The 18,419-nt window shown below is 37.1% G+C and overlaps 1 protein-coding gene across 1 annotated transcript; it reads right to left on the reverse strand.

Moving 5' to 3' along the window:
- Positions 1-6,345: 6,345 nt before the first annotated feature.
- LOC149802105 (uncharacterized) lies at positions 6,346-10,677 on the reverse strand. Its single transcript, XM_089956891.1, has 2 exons — positions 7,312-10,677; positions 6,346-7,104 (listed from the first exon to the last, which is right to left on the reverse strand). Exons 1-2 carry the CDS (start codon positions 10,675-10,677, stop codon positions 6,346-6,348), a joined length of 4,125 nt encoding a protein of 1,374 aa, XP_089813017.1.
- Positions 10,678-18,419: the final 7,742 nt, after the last annotated feature.

The following is an 18,419-nucleotide window of genomic DNA, read 5'->3' on the forward strand; positions in this document are numbered from 1 at the left end:
GCGTATGCATTTGGGTTACCCACTCCCCCTCCATGCGTAAGTACTAATTGGACGGCCCTAATGGAATAGTCATTAATTTAGACAAAACTAAAGTGATGCCGATAACCTATTATCAGATATGTAACAGAATTAAAGATAATATTTGCCACATCCTTTGTAATGAAGAGGAACTGAAAAATGATGAGCAAATACACTTTTATGACTTTTAAGTAGATAACAGTATATTATAGTTAGAGCATATCAGCAATGTTGCCAAAAAGGTGGCTAAGAACACAAGGTTACCATCATACATTAACAGAGTTCCTAGCCTATAACCACACGATAATGTATTATTAAAGTTATGTTCAACCTCATCCGGACTACTGAAAAATCATATCGGCAATATTTAGAAAAGAAATTTGTTAAAGGTGTAAAAATACGACCCATAATAAGTATCCTTGACAACAAAACTGATAATTTCAACGACTTTAGGAATTACTGGAAGATCTGGACTCTCCATGGGATAATGTATTTAAGAAGGCTAAATATATGTATAAAGTTTTGAAGGGTTCTTTGCCCAACTATATTAATGGCATGCACATTGAAAGGGCAAATAATATAAATACATTTTCCAGCCTATCGATGCTGCACTCTATGTCACATAATAATTGTCTTCTTTCAAAACGGAATTGTATAAAAATAGTTTGGCTTTCTTGGGTCCAATCATTTGGAACTGTCTGCCTAAAGATGTTAGAGAAGCATCACCAGTGCATACCTTTCAGTATAGATGTTTGAAATGGATGCAGTCCAGATAATGTCTTTAAAGAGACATTACATTTTGTACTAATTGTGTCACCGCCATAAAATGAAGACTGTATTGTTGTTGTTGTTGTTGTTGTTGTTGTTGTTATTGTTATTATTATTATTATTATTATTATTAATTTCGTTTTAAATTTACATTTAAATTTACATTTGTCTTGAAGGTTCTTTTGATGTTATTTTTATTTGCATAATTCTTGTTTCAATCTTATGAAGTAGAACGAATTATATGGGATGGAAATTAATTAAGTATAAGAATATATGTTAACATGGGCAATTAAATTCGATTAGGGCTAATTAAAATGTTCTTTCCTATGCATATTTTTATTTACTAATAAGATAATTGTTGACAGTTGTAACCATGGTTGAGTACATAGTTTTTAATTGTTAATGTCTTTCTTCATCCTTCATATTAAATTACATCAATCACTATTTCAGCATTGTATGTTTTAGAGCAACTCGTTTTAAAAATCACCTCGAACCATCACATGCATACACTTGTTTGTTAGTTTAATAGCCGCTGTAAACAAATACATAAATATTAGAAAACTATGGAGACCTGGGGTTTTTTTTTGCTACTATAATTTGAACATCTGGATTGGTAATTAACTCTTGAAACTTTATTGACCTTTCGCGCGACTTGTTTGCACAGTAAGTGCCATTGTGACAGCCATTGGAACAATCTATCCTGTGGAGTATCGCCATTTATTTTGTTGGCAAACTCTGACAATTCATATAATAAATAATCCCCCCGATTAGCTGGCAAGAGGTTTTTCTCGACTTCGTCCGATTATCATTGACAACACTTCTAGAAATCCTTCAGGATTCGGGGTCATGCTGATTTTCTCACAACTTATGCCACCGCACAAGTGTTCACTAATTTCAAAAGTAATAATAAGATGTTAAGCAGGATTTTTTTAAATAATAGCGTTTAATTTGTGCAGCAATCATAGAAAAACAGTAATCAAATTGTATTTGCAATATGGAAAGGAAATGTGCGTCCTATGAAATAATACCACTCCTAGCTTTGTTTAAACTTAGAAGAGGTGGAGAAAAAATAAATCCAAACACAAATTAAAACGTATTAATGTATTTTAGCAAGACATTGATTGATTATAATCATCGTAATTAGGCAAACATATGTCTATTTTCAATTAACACGAATTAGATTTTTTTTTAAAAGAGTTACTTTTCCATCTTCATAGTTTGGAGACGCATTTAAAATGAGACAAACTCGTTCAAATAATGAAACAATGCCGTATTAACAATTTCTTCTCTCAAACTTCAAATTCATATTCGTGAACGAAAACTTGATTTGATGGCGTATTAAAATTGTCAAACTAAAAGATGTTATCTATTTATTATATACAAGTTGTGACAACTGTCTTTCTATTATATGCCTCCTCTTCAAACAACGCAAATGTAAATGACTTCAGTAATTTAGCACATTTAACTTTCCAGGATTTCATGCACTTCCACTATTAAAGTGGCGCCAAAATTTGATGTATTCTGCAGGGAAATCCCCCTGCAGCGCAGCTAACTTCGGTTGCAACTTGCAACATCAACAAGTGTCAAATGGCAGTATTTCATATTTACTGTTGATAATGTGTCCGGTAGATTAAATTGACCTAATTGACAATTAGTCACCAGTCAAATATAAGAGGTTTCATTGTGTCAACTCTTGAACTAACTGCATATAGAAAACTACTTTAAACTTTCTATGTCCAAACTAATTCCATATAGGAAGCAACTTTAAACTTTCCATGTCCAAACAAACTAATTCCATATAGAAAACGACTTTAAACGTTCCATCTCCAAACGAACTATTTCCATATATCAAACGACTTTAAACCTTCCGTGTCCAGGCAAACTAATGCCATATACATGTATTATAAAACGACCTTAAACCTTCCGTCTCCAAACAAAAGTCACTCTACTGTCGGCACACATGTAACTCTGTTCAGTAAAAAAGTAAAAACCATTTATGCACGTGTTGTTCTTAATTGGATATCTTAAACCAAATTTTCATTTAAAATTTAGTCTTCTTACATTTTTAATTTGACAGTTCTATTCGATTTTGTATAGGGCCTATGAACCTTAAAAGTTGTTAGATACATAAGAAGTAAGAAATGTATGGGGAGATTGGTAGATTCATTGTTTTGTGTTTTTACATCCTATATAGGTAAAATGAGAACACCGGAAGTTGATATGCACCAATTCGCACATTTCTGTTTCACTATATTGATATTTTCTTATTATACCCGAAGAAAGCTAATATGCAACAGAAGTGGATGAAAACAAGATAAACCACAACGACGGAAGAAAAACAGAACATTAAACAAATTAGCGAGAACAAGATAATGAGGGAGAACTAGAGAATGGTGAAGTTTTCGGGAAGGAGGTAGAAATAATACCAAAAGGAAATGATGTAATGATAATGTAAAACTATAGGAGCAATTATAGGACAGTTTTCACAGGAAAGATAAACAGTGATGTAAAAATGTGAACACATAATTATAGGTAAGACTCTAATAAGTGATCAGAGAAATTGTTTACATAACACGCTTCGTGAACGCAACATTATGTATGAAATTAATAAATTCATAGAACACAATTTCGTTGATTTATTATTCAGAACAGCATGGCAACAAATATGCAACCAACTTGGAAGAATTTAGAAACTAGTTGAAAAGATCCTAATTTGTTAAAGTTGTGTGTATAGATTCCGTGATTTTAATAAATAATTTTAGAATAATCACACAATTTGTCAAAAAACGCGGTTGCTTATGAGATTTATTTATACTTAGAATGGACAAATATATTATGAATCTAAATATCAAATTACTTTATTCACTCTGTCCTTAGAATGTAACAGTGCACTGCTAGCCATTTTATCTCCCTGCTACACAAAAACAAATGTCATTTATGTCCTTAGATTGCGTTAAGAACAAAAGCTTTTATTAACGCGAATAAAATCAACGGCGGACATTTTATTCATTTTAAATGCTTCCCAAGAGATCGTTAGAGGGAATCAAAGTACAATTTGGATAAATACGAGCATTGACTCGATAGATGTCCGATAAAAATGTAGGACATTTCTAACCTTGAAAAGGAATTTTGTAAATGTGAATGAAGTACTAAATAGGGTAGCTGTAGTGTATTAACTAATACAGAAATTGAAATACACGAAGACGTTTATTACGTTTCTGTATGGCTGACTAAAAAGATGGCAAGTACCATGACGTTAAAAGAATATGTTTTCTTTTCTCCAAACTGACTTCATCACAGACTAACAAATTTAAACAAAAATACATTTGCCAACATGCTTGCAATTTTTCAGATCTCTGGTAAAATAGTAATTCTCAAAAGACTATGGTAAAATGTAGATCATTCGATGTAGCCAAAGCCTAAATTGTGTTTAGCTTCAAAAATCCCAAAACTATCGATACCAATTAAAAGCTCAGCCTGTGATTTACTGTGACTTTAAAAGTATTATTGTACTTGTGGAAAAATTAAATCAACGAACAGCGTAATATTTATCGTGCTAGGGACAATATGTACCTGATGTACAATCAAGGGCAATAAAAAACAGCCAAACACGTTCCAAAAGGCTTTTGTTTGTATCATCAGTGATCCTACAACAGACAGAGGGGCCCCGAGTGGCCGAGTGGTCTAAAGCGCTCTCCGTTATGGATCACTGCATACATACATACATGGATGCATACATACATACATACATACATACATACATACATACATACATACATACATACATACATACATACATACTACATACATACATACATACATACATACGTACGTACGTACATACATACATACATACTTACAAGTTTGATGTCAATTGTTGAAGCAGTAAATGAGTTGCAACCTAGACAAAGATGACAGGTGGACAAACGTAAGCACGGACAAAGTTAATTACATGCATGCAGCCTCACCTCTCGAAGAGGGGGCATATTGCAAACCAAAAAGTTCCAAATGTAGAAAACTTGAAACTGTAATTTCGCTCCAGTCCTCGTCTTTAAAAATAAACATTTTCAATTTACACAAGAATCAACATAATGTCTTCTAATGAAGTTGAAAAAGCTACAAATCGTCTTTAATGAAAAATAAATTTTTCATAAAAAATTAAAATGAAGTGTTCTATATTTGTCTGTGCTTTGCTTTCTAATTACGTTTATTTAATGTGTGACAAAGATATATAAAATGTTATTTCTGGTTGATGATATTCGACAGGTAATGCACAGAGTTAACAAATCTGCTGGTTTTACTTGCTTCATATTTGTGTGATCGTGCCAGATTAATGTGAATGGGCATTGATTTATTGACAAAATATACGAGCATGGAACAAGAAGGAAGAGAAATTTAATGTTAAGGAATATCGTCCACCAGATCCTGATTTATTGCACCAGGCGTGATCGAAAATTACAGTTTTCAAAATGTGTTATCAGCATTGTCTCTTCGCAGAGTACCTTGCCTCCTTTTTAATTTCTTGTCTAGCGTTGCAAAAGGGTCAAGCTTTGTGTGGTTCTGTTCAGAAGTCAAATTTTCTCGTGTGGAGGGTCAAAAATCTTTGGCCATGCAATGACCGATGCCAACAACCGATTGCAGATAACTGGGCGCTCTAAATTGTTCTTGTACAAGAACTTTCTCATAATGTTAAATTTTTCCTACAAATCACAAGGCAAGATGAATAGTCATCTTGAAAAAATTTTTGTTGATATTCTGGAAAGCTGAAGCCACGCGCATATTCGTACTAATTAAGAAAAACCAGTCTGTTACGGGGTACAAAAGTTGCAAACAATAACATCCAACACAAAGTATATTCCCAGCCAATTTTTAATGTTCACCCAAGCTAGGGCTCAAGACGACTGCTCTTTACAGAGAACAATTCTTTAGTTTTACACCAGGGCAATAGTTTATCAAAACAACAGTGATGACAAATGCAGACTCCAACTCCAATGGGTCAGAATCTTTATCAGTATCAGATGTGAACTAGGTAGAATTTGTTTCTAACATTACCATATCTGACCGCTTAAAAAACCTTTAAACTAAAACTACCATGTACACCACTGTCTCTTGTCTTAATGATAATCAATATTTATACAATAAATTGGAAGGAAATGTTAAGCATTAATATGACGGCAACACCTTCCCCCTTAAGAGAAAACTAGTTTTCGAACAAAATTATAAAGGATGGACAAGCAAGATTGAAGGGTTAATATTTGGCTGTATACAGTTCTATGGAATTACCTTACTTCAGGAAATTTAAAAAGTTCTAGCATCTCCCTGGCAATTAGAGTTCTATCAGATAGTATATAGTGTAAGCATTGAATGACTCGCTAAATATTTCCATATTACGAATACAACATTTAGCATAACATCTAAAACAAACATTTTGGATTCACTTACAATCAAACTGATGTGCATTACGAAAGTACTTAATTAGTACACAAGCTATAACACACATTATCATATGGGTCTTAATTCAGATAAGTCCAACAAGAATGAACACTAAAACACATAGTCTTAGACTCCAGCACGTGACAATCCATCAGCATTTGCATTCTCTGCTCCCCGACGGTGTTTGATCGTGAACTCATATGGTTGCAGACACAGGGACCATCTCAGAAGCCGTTGGTTTTTTCCTTTGTTTTGGCTTAGCCAGGTTAATGGGTTATGGTCAGTTTCAACACTGAATGGAGCACCACACAAGTAGTAGTGAAGAGATTCTATCGCCCATACTATCGCAAGGCATTCTTTCTCAATTGTAGAATAATTCTGCTCCCTGGGCAATAGTTTGCGGCTGAGATACGCTATCGGATGTTTGTCCTTATTGTCATTGTACTGACTCAAAACAGCTCCAATGCTCGCATCACTTGCATCCGTTTGCAGTACAAATGGGCGTTCAAAAACAGGATTGATCAGGATAGGTGCCTTTACAAGTGCATTCTTCAAATCACTGAATGACTTAACAGCTGTCTCATCCCATGTAACACGATTTGGCTGTCCCTTCCTTGTCAAAATACAAAGCGAAGCCGAGAGCTCAGCGAAATTCCTGATGAATTTTCTATAATAGCCCACCATTCCTAGAAAGGATCGAACCTCTTTCTTTGTTGTCGGAAGTGGGAAGTCAACCATAGCTTTGACTTTGCTGTGGTCTGGTTTAATTTGCCCTCCGCCAACAACGTGACCAAGGCAAACAATAGTATCCTTTCCAATGTCACACTTGGAAGGTCTAACTGTCAGATTGTTTTCTCGCAATCTCTCCAAGACTGCTCGTAGATCCTGAAGGTGGTCATCCCAGGTCTCACTATAAATAATGATGTCATCAAAGTAAGATGCAACATTACGTAATTTGGCCAGCAACAGGTCCATCATGCGTGAAAATGTAGCAGGTGATGTTTTCATCCCGAAAGGCATAACGGTAAATTCATAAAGTCCAAAGGGTGTCACAAAAGCAGATTTCTCCTGCGCTTCTTTTGACAGAGGTACCTGCCAGTAACCTTTGGTCATATCGAGTTTGCTAATATATTTTGCATTTCCCAACTTCTCAAAAAGTTCGTCTATCCTCGGTGTAGGATAGGCATCAAAGAGTGTGACATTGTTCAATTTTCGGTAATCAACACAAAGTCGCAGACTTCCATCTTTCTTTTGAACAACTACAATTGGTGAACTCCATGGGCTTGTAGATGGTTTTATCAATTCTTGCTGTAACATTTCGTCTACTATAGCTCTGACTTCAGCCCTTTTTGCATGGGGAATACGATAGGGTTTCTGCGTGATTGGAATGTCTGTTGTTGTTCGAATGTTGTGAGTGATCAAGTTGGTTTTGCCTGGTTTTGAAGTTAGCACGTCTTCAAACTCCGAGCATAATCTTCGCACCTGTTCTCGCTGTTCTTTCATCAGTCTACCATTCAGACTGATTTTGTCCAAACTCTCCGTGTCGGCCAGTGGGAATTCAATCCGTCCTCCTCCATCAAATTCATCACACACAGTTGCTGATAACAGTACAGCTCTCTTGTACTGACGTAATAGGTTACTATGGTAGGTTACTTGTCCTCGCCTACCACCAATGTTAATCTTGTAATTAACATCATTAACCTTACTAATGACACGATAAGGTCCCTTCCAGTGAGCTTTCATCTTCGATGCATCAGATGGCAACAAAACTAGGACCTCATCTCCCGGCCTAAATTCCCGTTTGGTAGCATTTTTGTCGTACCATGATTTAACTTTCTTGTGACACTCTGTTAGATTTTCTTTCACTAACTCACTTACATCAACCAATCTCTGGCGAATCGAAAGCACATGTTCAACAACTGACTTATGTGTCTCACCCTCACCGGTGAATAGATCCTTAAGAATCTCCATCGGCCCTCTTACTGGCCAACCATACAGCAGCTCAAACGGCGAAAACCCAGTTGCTTCATGTGGTACCTCCCTATAGCAAAACAGTGCATAAGGCAGCATCACATCCCAGTCTTCACCGTTCGTGGAACACAGTTTCTTCAAGACAGCTTTGAGTGTGCCATTCAATCTTTCGACCTTTCCATTGGATTGTGGCCTGTAAGGAGAAGTTGTGATCCCCTTGATGTTCAACATGTTGTAGAGTTCTTTCAGAAGTGTGCTTGTGAAGTTGGTACCTTGGTCTGTAAGGATAATCCTAGGTATACCAACCCGACTAAATAGGCCAATTAAGGTGTTGGCCACTGTTTTGGCATCAATGTCCTTCAAAGGAAATGCTTCCGGATACCTGGTAGCTTCATCTACTATGGTTAGTATATATTTGTTCCCCGCCTTTGTGCGCTGTAGTGGGCCAACGATATCCATCGCAATCTTGACAAAAGGGTCAGACACAATTGTTGGACACACCATTGGAGCTTTCTCTTTCCCTGTTCTCCTTGCTGTCTTTTGACAGATGTCACAGGCCTGACAGTGCCTCTGAATATCCCCAAACATTCCTGGCCAATAAAATGCGGTTGTTATTCTTGCTTTCGTTTTCTCCCTTCCTAGATGACCAGCAAGCGGTCTATCATGTGCCAACTCTATCACTGCTTGACGTAACTGCTTTGGCAAAACTAATTGGATTCCATATTTTTCTCCATCCGACGACTTCCACTTCCGTTTTAAAATTCCATGCTCCCAGAAAAATGCATTGTCCATGCCTTCTATTTCACTTGCAGATGACAGGGCCTTTTCTCTCACTCCAGCCAACGAGCTGTCATTCTTTTGATACTGAGAAATTAATTCCACATTAACATTGTGCAGCTGATCAAGCGACAAGTTCTTGTCATCAGCCTCATCTTCACGATGGATGTCATCCTCATCCTCATCAAGACCATGATCACTATCTTCGTCCGAAAATAGCCTATCTAGATGCACGTCATCCAATTCATGGGATCGGACCCCACATTCTTTTATTTTCCTTTCACTTTCTGCAGCGTTCTCTTTCTGCGCTCTTGCCTGGTTCCTCGTTACTACCATAGTCCTTTTTTTCCTACGTAGAATGTCCATACCCAGCAGCGCTTGTGCTGCCAAGTCAGATACCAGTCCAACCTGGACATGACCCTTGTAGTATGGCGTGTCTAATTCTACTATGGCTAATTTCGCCTCAAAAGGCTGTCCAATGGCAGTGTAGAGTGTCAGGTTCTGTCCTTCAAGGATACATGACTTATCGACAAGGTCGTCACGTATCAAGGTCATTTCTGCGCCTGTATCTTTAACAAATAATACTTCCTTGTTGTTCACTGTTCCCGGTACATTTATTAACCGTTCACCAATGGTATTCTGGACAAAGTAGGTTGCTTGATTTTGTTGTTTTCTGCTGGGACAGTCACGCAAAACATGACCCTTCTGGTGACATTTATAGCACTTTTTGTCTCCATAGGATTTTTCTATCAAACCAGTTTTCTTGGGCTGAGGTGAACTTGATGCTTGGTTATTTGCTTGTTGTCGGCTGTGCTTATGGTCGAACTTGCTGTCACTGATGGACAAAACATAATCCTCAGCAGCATCGACAACAGAGCCATTGCCTTTATTGCGCCTTATCCACTGGGCCTGCACTGGTGGGAGAGCCTTCAAGAAGTATTCATCTGCTAAACATCTGTGTGGATCACGACTATCAATGAACCGTGTTAAATACTGCTCTATACGTGCCATCAGACCTCTGTATGTTTCATTAGCATCCCTTCTTATGCTAACTAACTGGTTAAAATATTCATGAGGTCTTTTCCCAAACCTATTTATCAGGGCCTTTCTTAGCTCAACATAGCTTTTACTTGTTTGTTGTGCTACCTCTCTTGCCTCCCCTGTTAGCAGCGTTCTCAGTTGCAGGGTTTTCATTTCTTCGCCCCATTTGGCGTGATCAGCCACGGCATCAAATTCTGAGAGAAATGTAAGAATGTCTTCATTCGCTTGGTGATTGTAAGTTTGAAGCTTGACTTTGAATGGGAGGCTGTCATTCTTTTTATCTATGTCCTTCTGATGTTTCACCCTTTCTATCTCTAACTCCAGCTCTTTAAGTTTAAGACTGTGCTCCATTCGCAACTTCTCCCTTTCAAAGTCTAATTTTTGTCTCTCCATTGCACATTCCCTCTCTAACTGTAACCGGTCACGTTCAGTTTGCTTGTTGGTGTCCTTGGATGTTTTTAGTTTGCTCTGTGTTTTCTTTAGTTTTCTTACAGGCTGCTCTTCCTCTATTTCCATGTCATATGGTTCTTCACCACTGAAATCTCCCTCAATATCTGTGAATTGCATCAAATTTGTTTGCTGTTTCCGTCTGGTTCTATCCCGTGCAATGCTGTGTCCTTCAACAATCGTTCCTACTTCCTCATCTATAACGCTACCTTGGGTCGTCATTTCAATCCTTATTTTGTTTATCCTTGGCTTAACAGGAATCACACCCACACAAAGTTACAGAGTATATCCAATAGCAATTTGCAGCTACACTACTCAGACAAAACTTTGGTACTTGTGCTGTTTCAATGTTACTGTCAAATTTCCAACAACTTTGCTATCCCACCGCTGCCACCAATATTGTTACGGGGTACAAAAGTTGCAAACAATAACATCCAACACAAAGTATATTCCCAGCCAATTTTTAATGTTCACCCAAGCTAGGGCTCAAGACGACTGCTCTTTACAGAGAACAATTCTTTAGTTTTACACCAGGGCAATAGTTTATCAAAACAACAGTGATGACAAATGCAGACTCCAACTCCAATGGGTCAGAATCTTTATCAGTATCAGATGTGAACTAGGTAGAATTTGTTTCTAACATTACCATATCTGACCGCTTAAAAAACCTTTAAACTAAAACTACCATGTACACCACTGTCTCTTGTCTTAATGATAATCAATATTTATACAATAAATTGGAAGGAAATGTTAAGCATTAATATGACGGCAACACAGTCGCTTGCAAAACAAGACGTACTTTAAGTAGAGAGTAATTAAAAAAAGAGAATCGTACGATTTGGAATTTGCTATATTAATTTTTCTTCGAACTTATTACTTGTATTTTTGAACCATATTTGGCCAAATATAGTAGTATAATATAAATCAATGTTTAAGACCCTTCTTCTTTCTGAAACGGCACGGAGCCATTTCGCGAGGATACCCGGTACTGGAAATGCACACAGACGTTTCATCAGCCATCAATTACTTACATGCTAATTTTAAAGAATGTTTCTTACAATGCGGACCTCGGTACCCTTTCAAGGCCATGTAAACTTGTGCGGTTACAAAATGTCCCATTGTGTTTCAATACCAGGTATGTCGCGAATACGGACGTGCTGTTCCTGTTCCTGAAAAGGCACCGTGAAGGATGGTCGGATTAAGGCCTTTGGGAACCCTGGGCACAGCAAAAACAGGGGCCCAAAGCTATCATGCCTTGTTCATTGATATGGTTACATTACTATTAACAACACTGTCTATGAAATTAGAAGATAATATACGGGACCCCTTGAGCCTCGGGGGCTCTGCCTGTGAAATCAGGCGATAATATACAGGGCCCCTTGAGCCTCGGGGGCCGTGACTGTGAAATCAGACGATAATGGTAATATGCGGGGCCTAATGAGCCTCGGGGATCTGCCTGTGAAATCAGTCGATACTATACGTGGCCCCTTGAGCCTCGGGGGCCCTGGGCACCTTGCAATATGAATAATCCGGCCTTGCCGCGAAATTCAAACGTACTTGCTGGCGAAACATCGTGTAACAAGATTGTTGCCGCAATGGCTTTCTGTTACCAGTTTTCAGCTTTGCAATAAGCGTGAAGAGGGGCTCGCCCATAAGGAATAGTTAATACGTGGTATATGATTGTATTGCCCTCAACGGGAACCACTATTTGCTAGCAATTTTGTGCTATCCTGTTTTAGAAAATTACCATCAGCTTGGAGGATTTCTGTCGTGTTACGCCAACATGACAAATTGCCCATTAACAATGTCAGTCAAACAGCCCAACATTACCAAGAAACACTGCGAGTTACTCCAGATTATATCTTTTTCTAGTCATATTATCGCTCTGTTAGATTACATTACAAAATATCAAAAAGGGCGCATCAACTATCGAAGTTACACTTTATTGTGACTTGCATAGAAGCGCATTGGTACTGACAGAGCGAGTACAAAGTCGGGGATCAAACTATTACAACAGAGGGAACCAATTTACCCGGGAACATCATTGACACCTTGCTAACGCGTTAATTCCTGTAACGTGTTACTTTCTGCGTGTTGTTTTTTGTTTTCAATTTCGTGAAATAATCTCTCTCTCTCTTTCTTTCTCTCTCTCTCTCTCTCTCTCTCTCTCTCTCTCTCTCAGACACACACACACACACACACACACACACACACTGAATTTCACACTAAACTTTCTTATGGGGTAAATGTATGCTCGACGATGTTATTGGCACAAATAACATGACCACAATAACTGTTTTACAAATTTGACCATTACCGACTGCTTCATGTACGTAGAGTCATCACTGACCATTACCGTCTGCTTCATGTACATAGAGTTATCATTGACTATTACCAGCTGCTTGATGTACGTAGTCCTCGTTGACTATTACCGTCTGCTTTGTGTACATAGAGTCATCAGTGCCCATTACTAGCTGCTTGATGTACGTAGTCATCGTTGACTATTACCGTCTGCTTTGTGTACATAGAGTCATCAGTGCCCATTACTAGCTGCTTGATGTACGTAGTCATCGTTGACTATTACCGTCTGCTTTGTGTACATAGAGTCATCAGTGCCCATTACTAGCTGCTTGATGTACGTAGTCATCGTTGAGTATTACCGTCTGCTTTGTGTACATAGAGTCATCAGTGCCCATTACTAGCTGCTTGATGTACGTAGTCATCGTTGACTATTACCGTCTGCTTTGTGTACATAGAGTCAGCAGTGCCCATTACTAGCTGCTTCATGTACGTAGAGTCATCATTTTGTAGCATATATGTTTTATGAAGGTACCTCGAAACATCCCTAAACACAATTCATTTTCAGTGCCACATGTCGTCATGGAGTTTCGTCAGATCGTTCTAATCTAGTTCTCATCGTAGATAGATAGATAGATAGATAGATAGATAGATAGATAGGTAGGTAGGTTGGTAGTTTGGTAGGTAGTTAGGTAGGTATATAGACAGACAGACAGACATACAGACAGACATACAGGTAGATAGATAGATAGATAGATAATTGGAGCTACATGCTTAAAGATGCTGCACTTCTCGCGTGATCTCAAATGTTCAATATTAGAATCGGAGCAAAGGAGATCTTGACAAAATTGGCATTCTCTCAATATCAGCCGTTCAGTGTGATCCTGTGCATGACTTCTCTATATCTGGATGCCCATGAATTGGAAATACTAACCTAGCCTGGGCTGTTTTACAATAAAAAATTATTTGGATGGCTACGTCAATGTGATTTAGACTAATTCTATCTTATTTATTTGTAATTAAGTCTATTTCAGCGTGGCTCGTTATGCATATCCGTCTAGATGTTAAAAAATAATTAGTAATCACATTTCAAACGATAATTAACAACCTTTAAATCAAATGAACTCGCATATTTTCAGCATCATAATTCGAAATTCAGTTACAAGTCTATGTTCTAGCACACGACTGCTGACACGAAATTTTCTATACAGCTGGCTCCATTTTTATTAGTGTGTTTTGTTAATTTCTTGAAATTAATAGAATTACACGAAACTATAGAGGTTGAGGCGATGCAAAAAAAAAAATAATTATAGGTGCAACAAAAAGTGCGTTGCAGGACTGTACAATGAAACCAGCTGGGAAAATATAAACTCTCGTCTTTGCAAGCATAAACTGCTTTAATTATTTAACAATTTACCACGGACTACCTCCTACATATCTTCAAGATTTGATTGGACTTTTATTTATAGAACACGAGACCTACTCCATTCGATCTTCAAATGATCTTCGACCTCCAGTGTGTAGAACGACCTTGTTCTTTAAGCGATTTCTAACATCTATAATTGATTATGGAACTTGTTATCCACTGAAGTAAGAAACAACCCTTCAATACATAATTTTAAATCCTATTTGAACCGCGACAAAAAAAAAGAACCACTCCATGTTACTACTACTCTGGTGACAAAATGCTTCGGATCATGCATGCTAGGCTAAGCACAAATTTTGGTAACTTAGAAAACGATTTATATGCGAATCATGTATGTAATAGTAAGTGTTGTTCCTGGGGGGCACTGTGAATGAAAAACACTTCCTCTAGACTGTTCTAAATATTCAAATGTCAGAGATCAAATCCAATACACAATCCAATACACTCCCCTTCGCTCATAAGATTGAACCATTATTATTGGCAACCCCATGTTAACTGCAGAAAATAACAGACACATATTTTTTACTGTGCAAAATTATATGAGTATTACGAAGAGATTTAATTAATTGACTGAACTCACAACCTTTCGAATTGCAATTAATTAGTTCTTATTCATTGTTGTGTTTTGTATGTAAATTTATGCATATTTTCTGTGTAACTGTTTGTACCGGCATCGAGATCACTGATGTTATTGTTTTTGTTACTGTTGGAGAGACAGTGTTGATAAGGTAGTCTTTCTACTGAATCCCCCAAGATCATATTTTTGAAATTCCATTTGATGAAGTTTCTCTAATTAATGTTGTTAAAACTAATTTCTTTAAATGCATGGTGTGTAAAACTGGTACCATAGTCTTACATTTACTATATCAATGAAATCTCTCCTTTTCGATAATCCAATACGAGCCATGCCAACAACAACAAAGATTGATAACAAAAATTTACTTGTAAAATTGGTTTGGATTTTTCAATAATTATCCCCTCGGATGTCTGCTTCAAGTTATTCTTTTAACCGAAACTGAAATTAATTTGCTTGATAAAATGAATCGAGCTCTCGTGACATCAAAGTTTTTAATTATCGTTCTTTAATTATGTATGTTTTAATAGGAAAGATTAATATACTCAACCTATTTGAAACATACTTTAGTAAACTTTCCTTGCTGTGCAAGTGGCTATCGCTTCTAGAATGAAATCACTTCTTGTTTTTTTTTTTAAAATCAAAAACATCCACAAACTGCGAGAGAACAAGACTTGAATGAAATGGTACTCGTCATGTTGAAACATACCACTAGACTACCGGTAACAACAATATATGTACTTGTCCCCCGTCTCACCACACCATAACCATGTCACAAAAAAAAAAAACAAGGACAATCTGCCAGACCCTTTATTCGAGATACCTGTGCATTTACCGTATGCGAGGTAAATGTACCCAAGCATCAATTAACTGCAGGTGTTATTAAAACAAAGCGAAACAAAACAAATACATTGCAGCATACGAAGCCGACAGACCGTACTTTTTCTGTTATAAGTTTGCCCAAAATAAATTTGATAAGCCGACAACAGCCTGGAAAATGATAGATTAATATCAGCATTTTTTGTCTGAACAGCCTACGTTTCTTCGCTTCTGTGGAATCTGATACTTGCTTGTAGTAGCAAAGACATATATTTATCATATAAAAATACAGTATATAAAATATTAGCCACCTCGTGTCACTATCTGATTAGGAGTTGACCCCTTAAGTTACTTGACCTTGATAACTAAACGAGTAAATGTGGGTTAACCCCATGATGTAAATACATTTACGGTTAATCACCCTAACTATATGCCAGACACGTTAAACTTTGGGAAGAAATCCAAATCAGTTTTTTTTTAGAATGGTGGGTTTAAATTCGCAACGAATCAGGACATGTAAACTGAATTTTTATTGCGCGGCTACAAAATATATTTTCAGCTGTATAAATGAAACAACTCGAATTAGATCCAATTTGTATATTTATGCTTCACTGGGGCAAATAAGAATGTCGTTGATAAAGGCATTTAAATATTGTAATGTTAATGACTGGACTGCGAGGAGGTTTATTTAGGTCCAGTCAGGGGCGGATTAAGGCTCACTGGTGCCCTAAGCACTGACAAATCTTGGTGCCCCCCTCCTTTCCACGCTGACCCAGTCCATTTTAGTTGTTGACCTGTCTGATCAAGAAACAGAACATTATGATCAATTTGCACTAGTTTTATCAATTTTTTTTTTACAAATCTTCATTCGCTTTTTTTTTCTTTTCACCCTTTTCTCAACTTTGTGGTGCCCCCTTTGGCCCTGGTGCCCTAAGCACGTGCTTAGTCCGCTTAATGGTTAATACGCCCCTGGGTCCAGTTTAGCTGTAGCCATTCTATGTTACTTATCATTTACGTAAATTACGGTAAAGTCTCACACATGTAAAACCATGTCACGAGCACGTGCGCAGGTTTTGCATAGGGTGAACAGCTAAGGTCGTGTAATGTGCCGCGCAACAAAGACAGTATATTCATCCCCTTTAGTCAGCGATTCATCTGTTTACTCTTCCACTCGAATCACAGAGTGCACCGTGTACACTTAATTCGATGTGTCCTGACTATCTTTTCACTCAAGCTCCATGAAGTGTTAAAGCTTAGTTCAGAATGTCGTTGCATTACAAATATAATTTTGTTTGAAAATTTTGTATAAAATTAATAAACTGCTAGGAAACGAAGCTTTGATTGAGAGATATGACAAAAAAATATAAATTTGAACTTTCTATACAATTCTATATTTCATGTGTAAATCAGTAACTCTGAATTGGAAAATATACTACTGTGTCACGAAAATAGAAATCTATCTACGTTCGGTTATCAATAATTTAATTCCGTTTTGGTAAATGTAAATTATTTCTTGTCCATCGCATTTATTTTTGCTGGAACTGAATCGAAGATGCCTCATTATGATAAATCCTAGTCTAATGTTCCCAATTAGAAAGCATTATTGCAATGGGATATGATTTACGAAGCTGTTTGCTTTCAGAAGTGGTCATAAAGATGTGAAATATGGATCAATTATAGTACACCTAAAAAGAGGATCGTCTTGCTTTGTGAAAACGTCGTGGACAGAATATCACCTGCTTTAGATCATTTCGACTTCTTTCAAAATCGCAACTAAAGTTGATGGTCTTTCTGTATGACATACCCATGTATCTCAGACCTTTATTTGATGTTTTTATTACACGCATCTCACACCTTTATTTGCATTTCTTTCCTGGATATTGTGTTCTTATTTGTCAACGGCTTTCGATTGTTCCATTGTGACTTCCTTGAAGAGGTATCCTATGATCTCACATCAGTAATTTATACAGATGAGAAAGTCACATTATCTGCGTTCCTCTATACTTCCAGATTGGACATTAGGTCCTACTACATATCAGAGAGAGAGAGAGAGAGAGAGAGAGAGAGAGAGAGACAGAGAGAGAGAGAGAGAGAGAGAGAGAGAGAATGCGCGATGCTTTTTTTTTTGTAAGCAGATAGAATTCAGGTTCAGAGAGAGAGAGAGAGAGACAGAGATAGAGACAGAGAAAGAGAGACAGATACAGAGAGAGAGTGAGAGATTTATATTGTTATAAAGATAAGAATGTATGAGGAAAACAATGTTGCCAGACTAGTAGTGTAGTGATAATAATTCATTTCATCCGCGAGCAAAATGAAAGAGAGAGATTTGCTAGTGTTTTTCTTATTTGTTTCTTTGTATACGCATAGGTAGACACAGGGAAATTAGCAATGTCTAAAACTTTCGCTTTCTAAACACTACTGAACTGAAAGGAAAACTATCGATAACTTAGTTACCAATGGGACGACCGAGATTTTTTAAAATGCACATCTCCGTATATGGCTGCCATTTGCACAGGCGTGAAGGTGCTGCTGCTGGAATACTTTAACATTGAAAGCGACACTTAATGAAAACATAATTATTTCACAATTCGTTTAGTATGAGCCATAAACAGAAATGATAGCCATAAATGACATAAATGGCAGGCGCGAGAAATTTGCATATAGAACTAAGGGAACGACAGAACAAGGAACATGCCTTTCTTTACATTGTTTGATTTCAATGCAAATTGTTCTTGAATAAACAAACAGCAGCTGCAGTACAGCTATTTTTCTATTGACCAAAATTTATCTATTTTGTTATCGGCATATGGTAATAGACATTCGCGATTAAATAGTGATGAAAATTGA

Source organism: Sinohyriopsis cumingii, chromosome 4, assembly GCF_028554795.1.
Source record: "Sinohyriopsis cumingii isolate HCF-2022 chromosome 4, ASM2855479v2, whole genome shotgun sequence".
Taxonomy (NCBI): domain Eukaryota; kingdom Metazoa; phylum Mollusca; class Bivalvia; order Unionida; family Unionidae; genus Sinohyriopsis; species Sinohyriopsis cumingii.